The sequence below is a fragment of the Erpetoichthys calabaricus genome, chromosome 18 (genome assembly GCF_900747795.2).
Source record: "Erpetoichthys calabaricus chromosome 18, fErpCal1.3, whole genome shotgun sequence".
NCBI lineage: Eukaryota > Metazoa > Chordata > Cladistia > Polypteriformes > Polypteridae > Erpetoichthys > Erpetoichthys calabaricus.
In genome coordinates, this window is record NC_041411.2 from 65,654,531 (window position 1) to 65,671,918 (window position 17,388).

At 40.8% G+C, this 17,388-nt stretch overlaps 1 protein-coding gene across 1 annotated transcript in view; it reads left to right on the forward strand.

Moving 5' to 3' along the window:
- The window catches only part of cpne9 (copine family member IX), a 737,722-nt gene that overhangs the window by 695,426 nt on the left and 24,908 nt on the right, over positions 1-17,388 (forward strand). The window contains exon 20 of the mRNA XM_028824197.2: positions 12,382-12,455. Coding sequence (XP_028680030.1) covers positions 12,382-12,455 — 74 coding nt within the window. The remainder of the gene's footprint in view (positions 1-12,381; positions 12,456-17,388) is intronic.

Below are 17,388 nucleotides of genomic sequence, written 5' to 3' on the forward strand. Positions count from 1 at the left end.
TTTAAAATAGTATCACATTTTTAAATCCACTTGTGCATGGCAGAAGATAATTCTGGTTACTGTGCCAGTCCATCCCTTGGCTCATTTGTGTACACTCTTACTGAGTCTTTGGTGGGGTGTGCAGTTCTTTGTAGAACTATCGCTTCATTTTATTCTGGGAAGGGTTCCTTGCATATGAAGTTGGTTCTTTGTGCTTTGAAACATGTCCTAATATGTAGAAAAAAAAGACCAAAATCTTTAATGTATGGTAGGCTACACTAACAGATGAATGAAAACCTGGACTTAAACAATCATTTTAATGTGACTAAAAATGTTTTTGCAGACCAGTGTAATAAGAGTAGCTAAGTCACCCCGCTCATGGTACTGGGGCTACCCCAGTGGTTTACCACAAGTGCTTCCTTTTGAACTAAGCCACCTAAACATGGCTGAAGAGAGAGAGGATCATGTTAAGATGATCTTTTCTGTATTTGAACATAAGAGGTGTGATAAATAAAGCAAATGAGACAGATTAAGGGTTGGGGAGCCTCCCCATTTACTGGTTGTTGGTTCCAGTAATCAGCAACAAGGTCAAGCGTACAACAAAAAGTTTGACACATTTGACAAAAACTCAGGGGTCAGGAGGCTTTTTATAGAGGGACGAATCAAATTAACGCAAGTGATGAAGTGGGATGGAGCTGCAGATAACGTCAGGAGTGGAGGGACTGGAAGTGAGGTGATTCCCTGGGCTGGAATCGGAGCATTTTCTTTGTGGTGCGGAAATGCGGTGGAGATCGGTATATTCGTTGAGGTACGGACTTTTTATTCACGTGTCTTTCTGTAGATGAAAAGGAGAGAAAATCATTAATACCGTGATCCAGATCTCCATTTCTTGTAGTTTCATGCACAATAGAGCCAGCTGACTGTCACCTAATCGCGCATGTGTGACAGAGCTTATACCAGCATTAAAAATCAACGGAAGTGCTTTGTTTCTTGTAACATTCAAGTGGCTTGTCCTTTACTACATCTTCTGAGGTCTCTAGATAGAGATAGATAGATAGATAGATACTTTATTAATCCCAATGGGAAATTCACATTCTTCAGCAGCAGCATACTGATACAATAAATAATATTAAATTAAAGAATGATAATAATACAGGTGAAAAAAAAAAAAAACAGACAATAACTTTGTATAATGTTAAATGTTAACGTTTACCCCCCCTGGTGGAATTAAAGAGTCGCATAGTTTGGGGGAGGAACGATCTCCTCAGTCTGTCAGTGGAGCAGGACAGTGACAGCAGTCTGTCGCTGAAGCTGCTCTTCTGTCTGGAGATGACATTATTTAGTGGATGCAGTGGATTCTCCATAATTGATAGGAGCCTGCTGAGCGCCCTTCGCTCTGCCACAGATGTTAAACTGTCCAGCTCCATGCCAACAATAGAGCCTGCCTTCCTCACCAGTTTGTCCAGGCGTGAGGCGTCTTTCCTCTTAATGCTGCCTCCCCAGCACACCACTGCGTAGAAGAGGGCGCTCGCCACAACTGTTTGATAGAACATCTGCAGCATCTTATTGCAGATGTTGAAGGAAGCCAGCCTTCTAAGGAAGTATAACCGGCTTTGTGCTTTCTTGCACAGCGCATCAGTATTGGCAGTCCAGTCTAATTTATCATCCAGCTGCACTCCCAGATATTTATAGGTCTGCACCATCTGCACACAGTCACCTTTGATGATCACTGGGTCTATGAGGGGTCTGGGCCTCCTAAAATCCACCACCAGCTCCTTGGTTTTGCTGGTGTTCAGGTGTAGGTGGTTTGAGTCGGACCATTTAACAAAGTCATTGATTAGGTCCCTATACTCCTCCTCCAGCCCATTCCTGATACAGCCCACGATAGCAGTGTCATCAGCGAACTTTTGCACATGGCAGGACTCCGAGTTGTATTGGAAGTCCGATGTATATAGGCTGAACAGGACCGGAGAAAGTACAGTCCCTTGTGGCGCTCCTGTGTTGCTGACCACAATGTCAGACGTGCAGTTCCCAAGACGCACATACTGAGGTCTGTCTTTAAGATAGTCCACGATCCATGCCACTAGGTATGAATCTAATCCCATCTCTGTCAGCTTGTCCCTAAGGAGCAGAGGTTGGATTGTGTTGAAGGCGCTAGAGAAGTCTAGAAACATAATTCTTACAGCACCACTGCCTCTGTCCAAATGGGAGAGGGATCGGTGTAGCATATAGATGATGGCATCTTCCGCTCCCACCTTCTCCTGATATGCAAACTGCAGAGGGTCAAGGGCGTGTTGAACCTGTGGCCTCAGGTGGTGAAGCAGCAGCCTCTCCATGGTCTTCATCACATGTGATGTCAGAGCAACAGGCCGAAAGTCATTCAGCTCACTAGGACGTGATACCTTTGGGACTGGGGTGATACAAGATGTTTTCCAAAGCCTCGGGACTCTCCCCTGTTCCAGGCTCAGGTTGAAGATGCGCTGTAGAGGACCCCCCAGCTCCGATGCACAGACCTTCAGCAGTCGTGGCGATACTCCATCTGGACCCGCTGCTTTGCTGGCACGAAGTCTCCTCAGCTCTCTGCTCACTTGCGCTGTTGTTATTATGGGTGGGGATGTTTTTCCTATGCTGGTATCAGCAGAAGGATGTGTGGAGGGTGCAGTACTCCGAGGTGAGAGTGAGAGTGGGTTAGGGTGGTCAAACCTGTTAAAAAAGTTGTTCATTTGGTTTGCTCTCTTCACGTCTCTCTCAATGGTGGTACCCCGCTTCGAGCTGCAGCCAGTGATGATCTTCATCCCATCCCACACTTCCTTCATGCTGTTATTCTGCAACTTCTGCTCCAGCTTTCTCCTGTACTGCTCCTTCGCCGCCCTGAGTTGGACTCGGAGTTCCTTCTGCACGCGCTTGAGCTCATGCTGATCACCGTCTTTAAAAGCCCTTTTCTTCTGATTCAAAAGGCCCTTGATGTCACTTGTAATCCATGGCTTGTTGTTAGCATAGCAGCGTACTGTTCTTACTGGAACTACAATGTCCATACAGAAGTTGATGTAGTCAGTAGTGCAGTCAACAACTTCCTCAATGTTCTCATTATGAGATCCCTGCAGGATATCCCATTCTGTAGTTCCAAAAAGTTCTCTCAGAGTATTCTCAGCCTCCGGGGTCCACTTCCTGAATGATCGTGTGGTTGTAGGTAGGACTCTAACTTTTGGTTTATAGTGAGGCTGAAGCTGAACCAGGTTATGATCTCCTTTCCCAAGCGCAGGCAGCGGGGTGGCACTGTATGCGTCTTTAACGTTTGCATACAGTAAATCAATAGTCTTATTTCCCCGGGTGTTACAGTCCACATACTGGGAAAATGCAGGTAATGTTTTGTCCAGCGTCACATGGTTAAAGTCTCCAGCGATTAGCACAAGCGCCTCAGGGTGCTGCGTTTGTAACTTAGCAACAGCGGAATGGATGATGTCACTCGCTGACTCCACGTCTGCCCGAGGAGGAATATACACGATGACAACAATGACATGTCCAAACTCTCTGGGCAAATAGTAGGGACGTAAACTTACGGCCAACAGTTCGATATCCCTGCAGCAAGTGGAGATTTTGATGTTAACATGTCCAGAGTGACACCACCGTGTATTAACATAGAGAGCGAGTCCTCCTCCTTTGTGCTTACCACAGGCACTTGCATCTCTGTCCGCTCTAACTGTGCTAAACCCGGATAGCTCCACGTTGGCATCTGGAATGGTGTTATTTAGCCACGTTTCGCAGAAACACAACAAACTGCATTCTCTGTAGGTCCTTACATTTTTCACCAGCGCAGCCAGTTCGTCGATCTTATTTGAGATTGAGTTTACATTCCCCAGAATCACAGAAGGCACCGAAGGCTTGAAACGCCACTTTCTCGCAAGCCGCTTCAGTTTTAGCTTAGTGCCGGCTCTGCTGCCACGATACCGCCTTCTTACCTCGTCGGGTAAATATGGAACCACACCGGCACTGGCATTTGTTCTCAGCGCCCGAAGTTGAGTACTTGAATAGGCGAGTCTCGGCGTGTTAAAATCCATGCCCACGTTGTAAAAGTAAGTGTGTCCAGGGAACGAATCAACATAAAATAAAGTGGTAGGAGTGATCAATAAATAAAAATAGAAAAATAAAAGTAGAAAAGTACACATACATATACAGTCATACACGGAGCTGCTGAAAAGGCTGCCACTCACGGCGGCGCCGGATGTGTGTGTCTTTGGTTCTTGGTGCTTTGAAAAATGTCCTAATATGTAGGAAAAAAGACCAAAATGTTGAACGTATGGTAGGCTACACTAACAGATGAAGAAAACCTGAACTTAGCCTGTCCTACTGTACATATGTAGCAAGAATCCTTTTAAAATCATGTTCCATTGGTATTTCACAAATCTCTTACCATCTATCCATTGTTATTTACTGTGTCTAAATAAATAAAAGATTCTTTCTGGAACCTCCTTGTGGAGGGGTCTTTTGGGAACCAAAAGACGGTTCTCCTGTAACACTGCTCTGAAGAACCACTCTGGCACCTTTAATTTTTGAGTGTATTCATCCACACTCACACTCACGCAGAGCCAGTGTGGAATTCTGAATTGGAGATGTAGAAGGAAAGACACGTCAGACATGAAGAGAATGTGTAAATTCTACACAGGCCAGGGCCAGGCATGGGAATCAAGCCCAGGATACCACATGTGTGTGATGGTATTACTATCTACATACAGTACTAGTTTATATTGCAGGGGAAACTTTATAGCTTTGCATGTTGTGAAATTAATTAATTAATTTTGTGCTATGGTGGCACAGTGTTGTCAATTGTCAATTCTTATAGCCGTAGAGTTACAGGAAACCATGTTCAGTTTCTACTCACAAAACTCTCAGTGTGCAGATTATGAAGCCCCTGTTGCTGTGTAGGTTTTCCCTTGGTGGTTCTCAGGAGTGATTCCACAGGGCAGGGGTGTCCAACTCTGGTCCTGGAGGGCCGCAGTGGCTGCGGGTTTTCATTCTAACTACCTTCTTAATTAGTGAGGCGTTTTTGCTGCTGATTAACTTGTTCTGACTTAGTTTTAATTAATGTGGCGCAGACCCTTTAGTTCAGGGGACCCCAACTCCGGTCCTGGAGTCCCCAGTGGCTGCAGGTTTTCATTCTTACCATCTTCTTCATTGGTGAGGCATTTTTGCTGCTGATTAACTTGTTCTACCTTAGTTTTAATTAACGTGCTGCAGACCCCTTAGTTCAAGGGACCCCAACTCCGGTCCTGGAGGGCCCCAGTGGCTACAGGTTTTCATTCTAACCTTTTTCTTAATTAATGCACTGTTTTTGCTGCTAATTAACATCTTTTGAATTAATTTTAATTGACTTGTTTTTTTTTTTAAGATTTGTTCCCTTGAATTTCTTCATCGTTCCACTGAATTGCTTCATTTCTTTCCTTAAATGGCACCCAAACAGAAACGAAATGTGAAGTGAGGGAGCCAACAGAAGACCAACTAAGTCAGGGCCTCAAACTCCAACCAGTTGCTTAATTAGTCGCCGAGTCTTGTCGTTAATTAAACCCGTTCTTTAATTCAACGGCTTGTTGTTGCTCTCATTGTTCAATGGCATACATTTCCGAAATTGTTCATTTTCTCTTTTCTAAGAGCTCTGTTAAAATGTGTTGGGGACCTGAGCAGATCAGCATTCCTGAGATCTTCACCTTTCTTTATTTTCAGTTATTGTATGATGGACACAGTTTGCTGGTCATGTTTTGGTTCATTTTTGTATCTCATTATTGTTTAACAGCTAATTAAGGAGAAAGAAACAATTAAGGAGTCTGAGTCTTCAAGAGCAAGTCAAATAAAATGAATTCAAAAGAAGTTAATTGAGAGCAAAAGCAGATAACTCATTAAGAAAAGAGTTAGAATGAAAACCTGCAGCCACAGGGGCCCTCCAGGACCAGAGTTTGGGACCCCTGTCTAAGTTGTTTCTTGTTCCTTAATGAGCAGCCAAACAATAATGAGACACAAAACAAGCCGCCACCTGATCAGCTAACCTGAAAATAAGGAAAGGTGAAGGTTTTGGTCATGTTGGTCTGATCAGGTCACCAAAACATCTTGACGGTGGTCTTAGAAAAATCAGAAAATCAACAGTCTGCTGTGGCAGAATGAGAGCAGCAACAAGTTCTGATATTCAATAACGGCTTTAATTAACAGCAAGAATCGGCTTCTCATTAAACTGGTTGGAGTGAAATTGGCTGGAGTTTGACGTTCCAATGTAGCTGGTCATATGTTGGCTCGTTTCACATCTCATTTCTGTTTGGCTGCCATTTAATGAACAAACAGATCAATTCAGAGGACTGAATCCTTAAAAAACGGGCTATTAAAATGAAGGGAGAAGGAGTTAATTAGCAGGGAAAACTACTCACTGATTAGGAAAAGGGTTAGAATGAAAACCTGCAGCCACTGCGGCCTACCAGGACTGGAGTTGGACACCCCTGCCATAGGGGAACCATTTTAGTTCCCAGAAGACTCATCGACAAAGAACCTTTATTTTTTTAGATCCGTAACAAGCTCCATACAGTAAATAACTTTGACCTGATGGTAACAGATATTGTGAAACAGCTAGCAGTGTGGTGTAGCAGTTAAGGCTTCGGACTGAGGTTGTGGGTTCAAATCCTGTTACTGACACTGTGTGGCCATGACTCAGTCACATGACCTGCCTGTACTCCAGTTGGAAAACTAGCAGAAATGTCACCAATTGTATCATGAATGTTATAAATCATCTTGGATAAAGGCGTCAGAAAAATAAATGTAATGTAAATGAAATATCAGTGGCTCATAATTTTAAAAAGACTCTTACTGCATATGTCCAGTAACACTGGCTAAGTCGAGGTTTTCTTAATCGTTAGTGTCCTCCTGCAGCTTACCATACTTTAAAAAAATTTTTTCTACATATTACAAAGTTTTCCAAAGCACAAAGAACCAACGTAACAAGCAAAGAACTCTTCCCATAATGACATGGTGCCTGGTCAAGTCATAATTCTATGAGGAACTACACAATCTAGAAAAGAACCATTATGTTAAAGAGTGTGGGTAAACAGGTTTAATGCCATACCCCAAAAACGTAGCCTAGTTGATAGCCTTTGATTGTTGTTTTCTAACAGCTTTTTGCAGCGTTCTGCTTTTTAAGAGACGATGGATTCAGTGATCAAAAGAGTGCAGCCTACTGACTCAGCGGTCATACTAGGAGACATCAGCAATCCACTCCAGAGGGGAAATGATGAGGAGAGCTGGAGGAGTGAAAATGAGAGCAATGGCCTGTCTGATCTTATGTGAATTGTTTATGGATTTATGTGATGCTTACGGATTCTCCACAAACTCCGTGGTCAAACATAATGTGGCTGGTACCAGAGTACCTGTCGACCAAAGGTCAATAACTGACTTCGTAGTCATAGGTTCTGGCTTTTTACTTTAATATAATAAGTGAGTCAGAAAATCATGAAGGAGATTATATTAAAGGTTATATGTGTGTGTTGTAAGAATTTTAAGGCTTGGAAGAAAATTGTGTTAACATGTCAAAAAAAAATGGATCACTGAACATCTTTTTTTTTATTGGGGCAAAGGCTGACCTCTTTATTAATCCTGACAACTCTGTTTTTGGTGTTTTCTTCATGGTGGTCTGACAGGGGTTGGACTGAGAGCAAGTGTGAGGAAAGACTCAGGGTACCTTCCGTTTGACAGCAGATGCTGCTACTGCACAGCTAGTCCCACGGGGAGCAGGTCTCTGTATTCCTTTCCTGCCCTCACTTGGAGACCATCTGCTTCTGGAAACCACAGGGGAATCTTTTTTCTTTATTAATTCACGAGATATAAATACACATGTCAGCAAGCAGGGCTCTGAATGGAACTTCAGGCTAGGCAGTGCCTCAGAAATATTCACTGTGATGCTGACATCAAACAGTCCCAGATGCTGCAGCTGGGACTGTTATTTCTGCTGATGATGGCCTCTGACAGTATTAGAGCTCAATAAAGCAGAAAAATTCTGTTTTATATGGCCTTAATATGTACCCCAGTGCTAGAATAAGGCTTCAGTTCTTTGGCAAAAGGCAGAAAGATCATCTAGCAGGATGTGCGATGTGTTTTTTTATTCTGAACGGTACAGTACAGCTGAGTCCAAAAATATTAAAACGTATGCTGTATTTTTACTGGGTGTTTCAAAAATGTATACACACTTTAAAGATGGCAAATGAATACATTTTGTTTTTTAGGCAATTGCTAGGTATATAAATCAGCATTTACTGAATACAATTTAGTACAATACGAAAATGTTTTTAAGATCCACCTTAATAAAATGATATATGAGTGTGGGTCTGTCCAGTTACTATGTCTCTGTCATTCCAAAAGATGGCGCATCACAAACTTTTTAGTAATTTTAAAACAGATTGCATATCACAAACATTACCACTGCTTTTACAAATCCCATACCAAATGGCATACAACAGAAATATATGCATTTCATGGTGCACTGCAAAGGTTAATGCTGAGGTTCACAGTGATTACTTAAATTTCATCCGGTGTGTATGTACAGGTGTGTGCTTTTCCTAATCTTGTCCAGTTTAATTAAACTGAGCACTAGTGGACTTCAAACAAGATGTACAAACATCTCAATAACGATGAACAGAATGAGATGCACCCGAGCCAAATTTTAAGAGTCATAGTGAAGAATCTAAACACAGGTGTTAATGGGATATTGCAAAAATTTCTAAAATTCTTTTTCTTTGTCATTCGGGGGTATTGAGTGTTGGTTGGCGTGGGAAAAAAAATAATTTAAATGATTTTATCACAAGGCAGAATCCTGTTAATCTGGATTTGATGGGACCGCACTGTGTCCAGATTAGTGAAAGCCTGGATTTACTAGAAGCTAACTTTAACATACTTTGTTTTTTAAAATAAACTTTTGATTGCTTACCTATATATTGTCCAATGCAAAGAGTTTGTTTTGCCACCTCTAATTCAAGAGCAATCTTTTAACCCTTTATCAATGTGAAAAAAAGGTATTCACTTTTTGTCCCATCATCCCTGTAACACTCTTTGATATTGTTGTCATCCTCTGGTAACCCAACTACAAATAACAGATAGATAGATAGATAGATAGATAGATAGATAGATAGATAGATAGATAGATAGATAGATAGATAGATAGATAGATAGATAGATAGATAGATAGATAGATAGATAGATAGATAGATAGATAGATAGATAGATAGATAGATAGATAGATAGATAGATAGATAGATAGATAGATAGATAGATAGAAGCACAAGTGAAAACAAAACAAAACTATGGATAAAGAATTGAGATGAGGTGTATGCGTGGACAATGCCAGCTGCAGCTGTTGTCTGACTGCAGTACCCAAGTGTCTGATTTGTGTTCCTGTAGTAGTGGAGAGGGACTAGTGGGTGAGTCATTTCCAAGATGGCATGGCCTCCCATCACGGATCACCTGTTACAGCACACCACCATATTCACTCTTACCCAGTGCAGCAGGCAGTTAGCGCTTAGTATGCATAGACTAGCTGAAGTCTCTTTATGCCTGCTCTTCTTGGTTACAATGGCATTGGTAAGAAAAACTTAGCAAGGTGAACTTACACTGGTAAATTGTACATTTGGCAACAAACCATTTATAAATCAGGTATTTTTATAATTTATTCCATTTATTTTTTCTAGTTAGTTAGAATTTTTCCCATGATATAAATTCCAGTCCAAATTAATTTAAACACCGGATCATCAGGTTCTCAATTAATGAGGTTCAACTATACATAAATAGTACATACGTACACACACACACACAAACACACACACTGGCCATCAGACCTTACTTCTATTCTATTTTAATTAATATTGCCTAATTTTATTTTTATATTTTGTCTTTTTCCTCTTTCTTCATCCTGTAAAGCACTTTGAGCTATATCATTTGTATGAAAATGTGCTATATAAATAAATATTGTTGTTGTTGTTGTCACAAACTTAGACAATTGAATTGATATGTTAAATTATACAGATTGGAGTCCAGAGCAGAACTGATTACTTGTAAAAAGACCGCGGCTTTAAAAGAAAGCAGAGGAAGTGATGTCATCAGTAGGGCCAGAATTGGAAGTACAGTAATCCCTCCTCCATCGCGGGGGTTGCGTTCCAGAGCCACCCGCGAAATAAGAAAATCCGCGAAGTAGAAACCATATGTTTATATGGTTATTTTTATATATTTTAAGCCCTTATAAACTCTCCCACACTATTATAAACATTTCACGCACAATTATACAGCATAAACCCTTTGTATTCTCTTAGATATTAGTTAAGATTCGTTGAAATTATGTATGTAATCACAGTTTACATACAGTAAAACCTAAATATTATTTTAAAGATATCGAGCGTCTCCGATATCACATATGTTACAGCCATTACGACAGACAGGCCACCAGCAATAAATACGTACAATGCAAGAAAAATTGTATATAGTAAAATGTGTGTACAGCGACACTAAACTATGTACATGTAATAAGTACTGTACGTAAATAATTAATTATGGTTACTCACCAACAATGACACGACGACTTGTCTGATAATGATGAGTTTAATTTTACTGCACAACAAAGGATAGCGTTACAGCTCTTCTAAAGGAGCCTCTTCAGGCGACTGTTTAGCACCACCGTTATTCTTCTTCCATCACTCTTCAATCCAAATCCCTAAAGCAGATTCCATCCAGACTACTGCCTTATCACGTCCACTTGCAACTCGTTTTGCGCCCTGGTTAAAGGACACTGCGGCCGTAGATCTTATATGCTTTTCCTCCTTTTTAAATAAAAAGAATCGTGGACTCATTGATGCTGTAATGGTGTCCTGCAGCGGTGTAGCTGTTTCCTTCCTTCAACATATCCAAAACTTTTACCTTTACTGCAATCCTGAAGCATTAGCAGTAACGTGCGTTAATGCTGAATGAGTGAGATTAGACTTCCTGGTTAATGCAGCACTCCGTTGCTGAGCCAATCAGCAGCATACAGGAACTTAACCGCGTGCTTTGATTGGGTAGCTTCTCAGCCATCTGCCAATAGCATCCCTTGTTTGAATTCAAATGCGTCCCTTGTTTGAATTCAAATGGGCAAATCAACTGAGGAAGCACACGTACTGTAGACCGCAGACATCCGCGAAGCAGTGAAAAATACGCGATATATATTCAGATATGCTTACATTTAAAATCCGCGATGGAGTGAAGCCGCGAAAGACGAAGCGCGATATAGCGAGGGATCACTGTAGTGCCATTAGGGCTGGGACCAGAAGTGACATCTTCGATAGGGGCGGAGCCGGAAGTGATGTCATCGGGCCAGGCAGAATTTCCTGCAACAGGTCTGCAGAGAAGTGAGAGAATGCCTGATCTGGCATTGAATTGCTTTCATTCAGGACCTTTAGCTGTCTCCCATGAGCACGTGTGTGACAACATACATATATATATATATATATATATTTGTAGCTGGAAATCCACAAGGGGAGCAAATAAATCAGATATCTTAAAATAGTTTTTTATTCCTAAGCTTTTGATTCCTCCCAGGAATCACCATCAGAAGAAAATGTTTAGACTTACAGGGACCCAAGGCAATATGTAGCAAATATGAAGGAGAGGATATAGTGGATGTGTGGGGGTGATTGATGAGTTGGGTTCACTCAATGTGAACTAACACACACATAAGAACAAGATGAAAACCCATGTACAACATCATCTCAATCACCATTTATTTAAAACATGTAACACACCAATTCTCACCTTCATATTCCTGTGTATTGACTTTCACTTTATTATTCACCTCTTGAAAAGTTCATTACAAGACTTAGGACATCGTTTTGCAGCACAATATATGTTTAAACATGTAAATGACTAAAGATGTTCTTGCTACTTTTAAATTTAACATTACTGGCAATTTTTCTTAGTCTCTCTTAAATGATATAATCAGTTTAATTGCTTAATTCTGTTTTTAGCAGTGATAAAAATGACAAATAATATGGACTTTGCTTCTCTGGGAAATTCAGAAAGAGGACTCCTAGTTGTTGAAAGATTAGCACGGTTGCTTTATAGTATTATGCCAGCGTGTTACCTATATTTTGATATACCATTATATGACTCCTTTGTGACCAGACTAATGATGATCCAGCATGGCCTCCTTGATGATCATGTCCTTTTTTCAGTTCCAGGTTAGGTTATCTGTTTAGCAAGCAGGTCCCATGCCTGGCCACTGAAAGCTACAGCTTTTATTTATAACTGGAGGTGCATTTTCAGGCTACACAAAGATTCCACCTCCGCATCTTGAAAGACACACGTCTTTTCTTTTACACTAAAAACATTTTTTGTTCTTGTTTTCATTCTTTGCAGCAATGGAGGAATTAGACGGAGATGAAGTACGCGTCTCATCTAGGGGGCGTTTTGCAGAAAGAGACATCGTGCAGGCAAGTATAATTGCTTATCAACTTTCTTGACGTGAAGCAAATTAGTAACTAATTAATTGCTTTTTGTTGCTTATAATGTGCTGATCATATAAGCTGTGTAATGGAACTGTTAGTACTAACACTAACAAAATTATGTTCAAACAAAATTATGTTCAACAGGAATACATTTTCAATTAAATTTAATTTGCAGAACTACCTGTACAAGAGTTGCAGCCAACCACCAAAAAGTGGACATTCAACACTTGCACAGCCTTCGGATTCTTCAGTCAGATTTCACTAAGGCATTTGTATTCTGAAGCAATAGCATTTCAAAGGCCATTAGGAAGATAGGAAATGCAATTATCAAAAATTAAATTAACGACGAGGCAGATGCTCTCTTTGGGTAGAATTCAAAGGAGTGAGCACTTTAATCTAACGATTATCCTCACTCTCTTCCCACAGTTAAGTTGATGTGATATTTTTTTTTTATTAAAAACTTTAAGCTCTGCCTTCTCAATATTTGATTAGGGTTTGTTGAAAAGAAACACAATTTATTTAAGATTATGCTAAAATAAAATCTCACTGATGTGTTCTCACTCTTGGAGAGCGCTCCGAATAACCCTTAAGTTTATTACCATCTGATTATTGTTAATCGCATACAGCATCTATAGGGTCTCTCCGGACTGAACTCATTAGACTGGCACTGGACTGAGGGTTTCTAAGGAATGGTAATTTGCATCTTACTGAGGGCACCGCTCATTTCACATTCTTTCTGAGTATGTGAAAGGTGGTTAAAAAGAGTATTAAATTACCAAATTTATGGTTAGTACTAGAGTGTTGTACCGTGTTAGCCATTATGAATGTAGAGAAAAGCCAAACAAAATGACACCTTTTATTGGCTAACTAAAAAGATTAAAATATGCAAGCTTTCGAGGCAACTCAGGCCCCTTCTTCAGGCAAGATGTAATACAGAGACTGGAATTCCCTGTGTTTATATACACACTCTAGGACAAGAAACAACATTGGTAAATATTTAAATGAGAAATTTTGAATGTAAAAAATTAATAGATTCATTCAGGCTAGGGTTAATTTAACAAGAGAGAGAAGAACAATGTATGGTCAAGATCTCTGGATAAGATAACTGTCCAACAAAGTCTTTTGAAGTTTGTAATGAGTTTTTCAAAACAATGTGGGTCTGTAGACAGGTTGTCTGTTATTCGGAGAGATGTAAACAATCCTCATATCTGGCCATAAAACTCTTGTCTTTATTCAATCCATGTTGTAAAGTATTAAATTTTAGCATGAGTTTAACTTCCCATTCTTTTCTCTCTTGCTGTGTTTTGAAGTTGCCCATAAGCACTGTGACCTTAAAGTCCCTCTCACAGTGTCCATGGCTGTTGAAGTGGGCCGCTACAGGAACATCTGTGTTGCCATGTTTAATGTGGAACCTGTGTAAATTCAGTCTCTGGCGGAGTGTTTGTCCAGTTTCTCCCACATAGAGTGCAGTGTCAGGACATTTCATGCAGAAAATTAGGTAGACTACATTAGATGATCTGCAGGAAAATGATCCCTTTATGTGATGTTCAAGTCGGCAGTGTGGTATAACTACAGGTATACAGACTGTATCATAGATGTGGGCACATGTTTTGCATCTTTTCTGTAGGCATGGAGATGTGCCATTTTCTGTTGGTTCACTTAGGGAGCTTCGGACAATTAGTTGCTGAAGGTTTGGTGGTTGTCTGTATGCCAGGAGGGGAGGTTCAGGAAATACATTTTTCAGTGTTTGGTCATTGTTTAGTATTGGCTGAAGTTCTTTTAGAATTTTTCGAAGTGTTTCAAGATGTGGGTTGTAGGTGACAACAAGGGGGATGCGATCCTTGTTGTCTTTGTTTTTATATTCCAGAAGGTTGTCTCTGGGTATGGCAGTAGCTCTTCTTATTTGAGTGTCTGTTGTTTTCGGGGTGTAATCTTGTCTGATGAAATCTTGTCTGAGCTCCTGCAGTTGTTGATCCCAGTCTGTTGGGTCTGAGCAAATACGATTGTACCGTATTGCTTGGCTGAAAATAATGGAGCGCCTTATATGCTTGGGGTGGAAGCTATCACTTTTCAGGTAGGTCCGTCTGTCTGTCGTTTTGTGAAAAATAGAAGTTACAAGGGTGTTGTCTTTCAGTTGAACGGTGGTGTCAAGGAAGCTGACTTCTGTTTTTGAGTAATTCAGCTTCAGCTTTATGTTGGGGTGAAAACAATTATATTCATTATGAAAATGGAGGAGGTCCTTTTCACTGGCAGTCCAGATTATGAAGATGTCATCTATGTAACGGAGATACAACATTGGTTTTACGATGCACATTGACATGAAATCTTCCTCCAATTTTGCCATAAAAAGACCGGGATCAACAACTGCAGGAGCTCAGACAAGATTTCATCAGACAAGATTACACCCCGAAAACAACAGACACTCAAATAAGAAGAGCTACTGCCATACCCAGAGACAACCTTCTGGAATATAAAAACAAAGACAACAAGGATCGCATCCCCCTTGTTGTCACCTACAACCCACATCTTGAAACACTTTGAAAAATTATAAAAGAACTTCAGCCAATACTAAACAATGACCAAACACTGAAAAATGTATTTCCTGAACCTCCCCTCCTGGCATACAGACAACCACCAAACCTTCAACAATTAATTGTCCGAGGCTCCCTAAGTGAACCAACAGAAAATGGCACATCTCCATGCCTACAGAAAAGATGCAAAACATGTGCCCACATCTATGATACAGACCGTATAGTTATACCACACTGCTGACTTGAACATCACATCAAGGGATCATTTTCCTGCAGATCATCTAATGTAGTCTACCTAATTCTCTGCATGAAATGTCCTGACACTGCACTCTATGTGGGAGAAACTGGACAAACACTTCGCCAGAGAATGAACTTACACAGGTTCCACATTAAACATGGCAACACAAATGTTCCTGTAGCGGCCCACTTCAACAGCCATGGACACTGTGAGAAGGACTTTAAAGTCACAGTGCTTATGGGCAACTTCAAAACACAGCAAGAGAGAAAAGAATGGGAAGTTAAACTCATGCTAAAATGTAATACATTACAACATGGATTGAATAAAAGACAAGAGTTTTATGGCCAGATATGAGGATTGTTTACATCTCTCAGAATGACAGACAGCTTGTCTACAGACCCACATTGTTTTGAAAAACTCATTACAAACTTCAAAAGACTTTGTTGGACAGTTAACTTATCCAGAGATCTTGACCATACATTGTTCTTTTCTCTCTTGTTAAATTAACCCTAGCCTGAATGAATCTATTAATTTTTTACATTCAAAATCTCTCATTTAAATATTTACCAATGTTGTTTCTTGTCCTAGAGTGTGTATATAAACACAGGGAACTCCAGTCTCTGTATTACATCTTGCCTGAAGAAGGGGCCTGAGTTGCCTCGAAAGCTTGCATATTGTAATCTTTTTAGTTAGCCAATAAAAGGTGTCATTTTGCTTGGCTTTTCTCCAAATTTATGGTTGAATAATATATAAAACTCAGCTGAAATAGTAAAAAAAAAAGGGGGGGGCATCGTCTAGCACAACTCTCTCAGGCTAAGGGTCTGAATTGCTCTTTGCTGCGGGGTTTCATTTGATCCTGTCATTAGTCCAGAAGTGAACGCTGACTTCAGGCGACACTGTTGTTTAAATAGTCCACGGGGTTGAAGATGCGAGACTTCCTCTGACGTCTGCGGTCATTGTGGGATTCATCCTATGGTCTGCGGGTGGGAGAAGACAGGCTGTTAGCGATCAGGAATCCCCCCATCACTGGCATCGTTGTGCTCACTTTAACAGTGCCATTTGGATGCTCCTATACAGTCATGGCTGAAATTATCGGCACCCCTGGAATTTTCCTTGAAAATGCACCATTTCTCCCAGAAAATTGTTGCAATTACAAATGTTTTGGTATCCACGCGTTTATTTCCTTTATGTGCATTGGAACAACACAAAAAAACAGAGGAAAAAAGCCAAATCTGACATCATTTCACACAAAACTCAAAAACCGGGCTGGACAAAAGTATTGTCACCCTCTACTTAATATTTGGTTGCACGCCCTTTGGAAAAAATAACTGAAATCAAGCTCTTCTTAACCATCACAAGCTTGTTACACCTCTCAACTGGAATTTCTGACCACTCTTCTTTTGCAAACTGCTCAAGGTTTCTCAGATTTGAAGGGGGCCTTCTCCCAACAGCAATTTTGAGATCTCTCCATAAGTGTTCAATCAGATTTAGATCCGAACTCATTGCTGGCCACTTCAGAACTCTCCAGCGCTTTGTCTTCAACCATTTCTGAGTGCTTTTAGAGGTATGTTTGGGGTCATTGTCCTGCTGGAACACCCATGACCTCTGACGCAGACCCAGCTTTCTGACACTGGGCCCTACGTTGCGCCCCAATATCTTTTGGTAGTCTTCAGATTTCATGATGCCTTGCACACAGTCAAGGCATCCAGTGCCGGAGGCAGCAAAACATCCCCAAAACATCTTAGAACCTCCACCATGTTTGACTGTAGGTACTGTGTTTTTTTCTTTGTAGGCCTCATTCCGTTTTCTGTAAACAGTAGAATGATGAGCTTTACCAAAAAGCTCTACCTTGGTCTCATCTGTCCACAAGACCTTCGCCCAGAAGAATTTTGGCTTCCTCAAGTACATTTTGGCAAACTCCAGTCTGGCTTTTTTATGTTTCTGTGTCAGCGGTCGGGTCCTCCTGGCTCTCCTGCCATAGCGTTTCATTTCGTTCAGATGTCGACCGATAGTTCGAGCTGACAGTGTTGCACCCTGAGTCTGCAGAACAGCTTGAATATGTTTTGAAGTTGATTGGGGTTGTTTATCCACCATTCGGACTATCCTTCATTGCAGTCTTTTATCAATTTTTCTCTTCTGTCCACGTCCC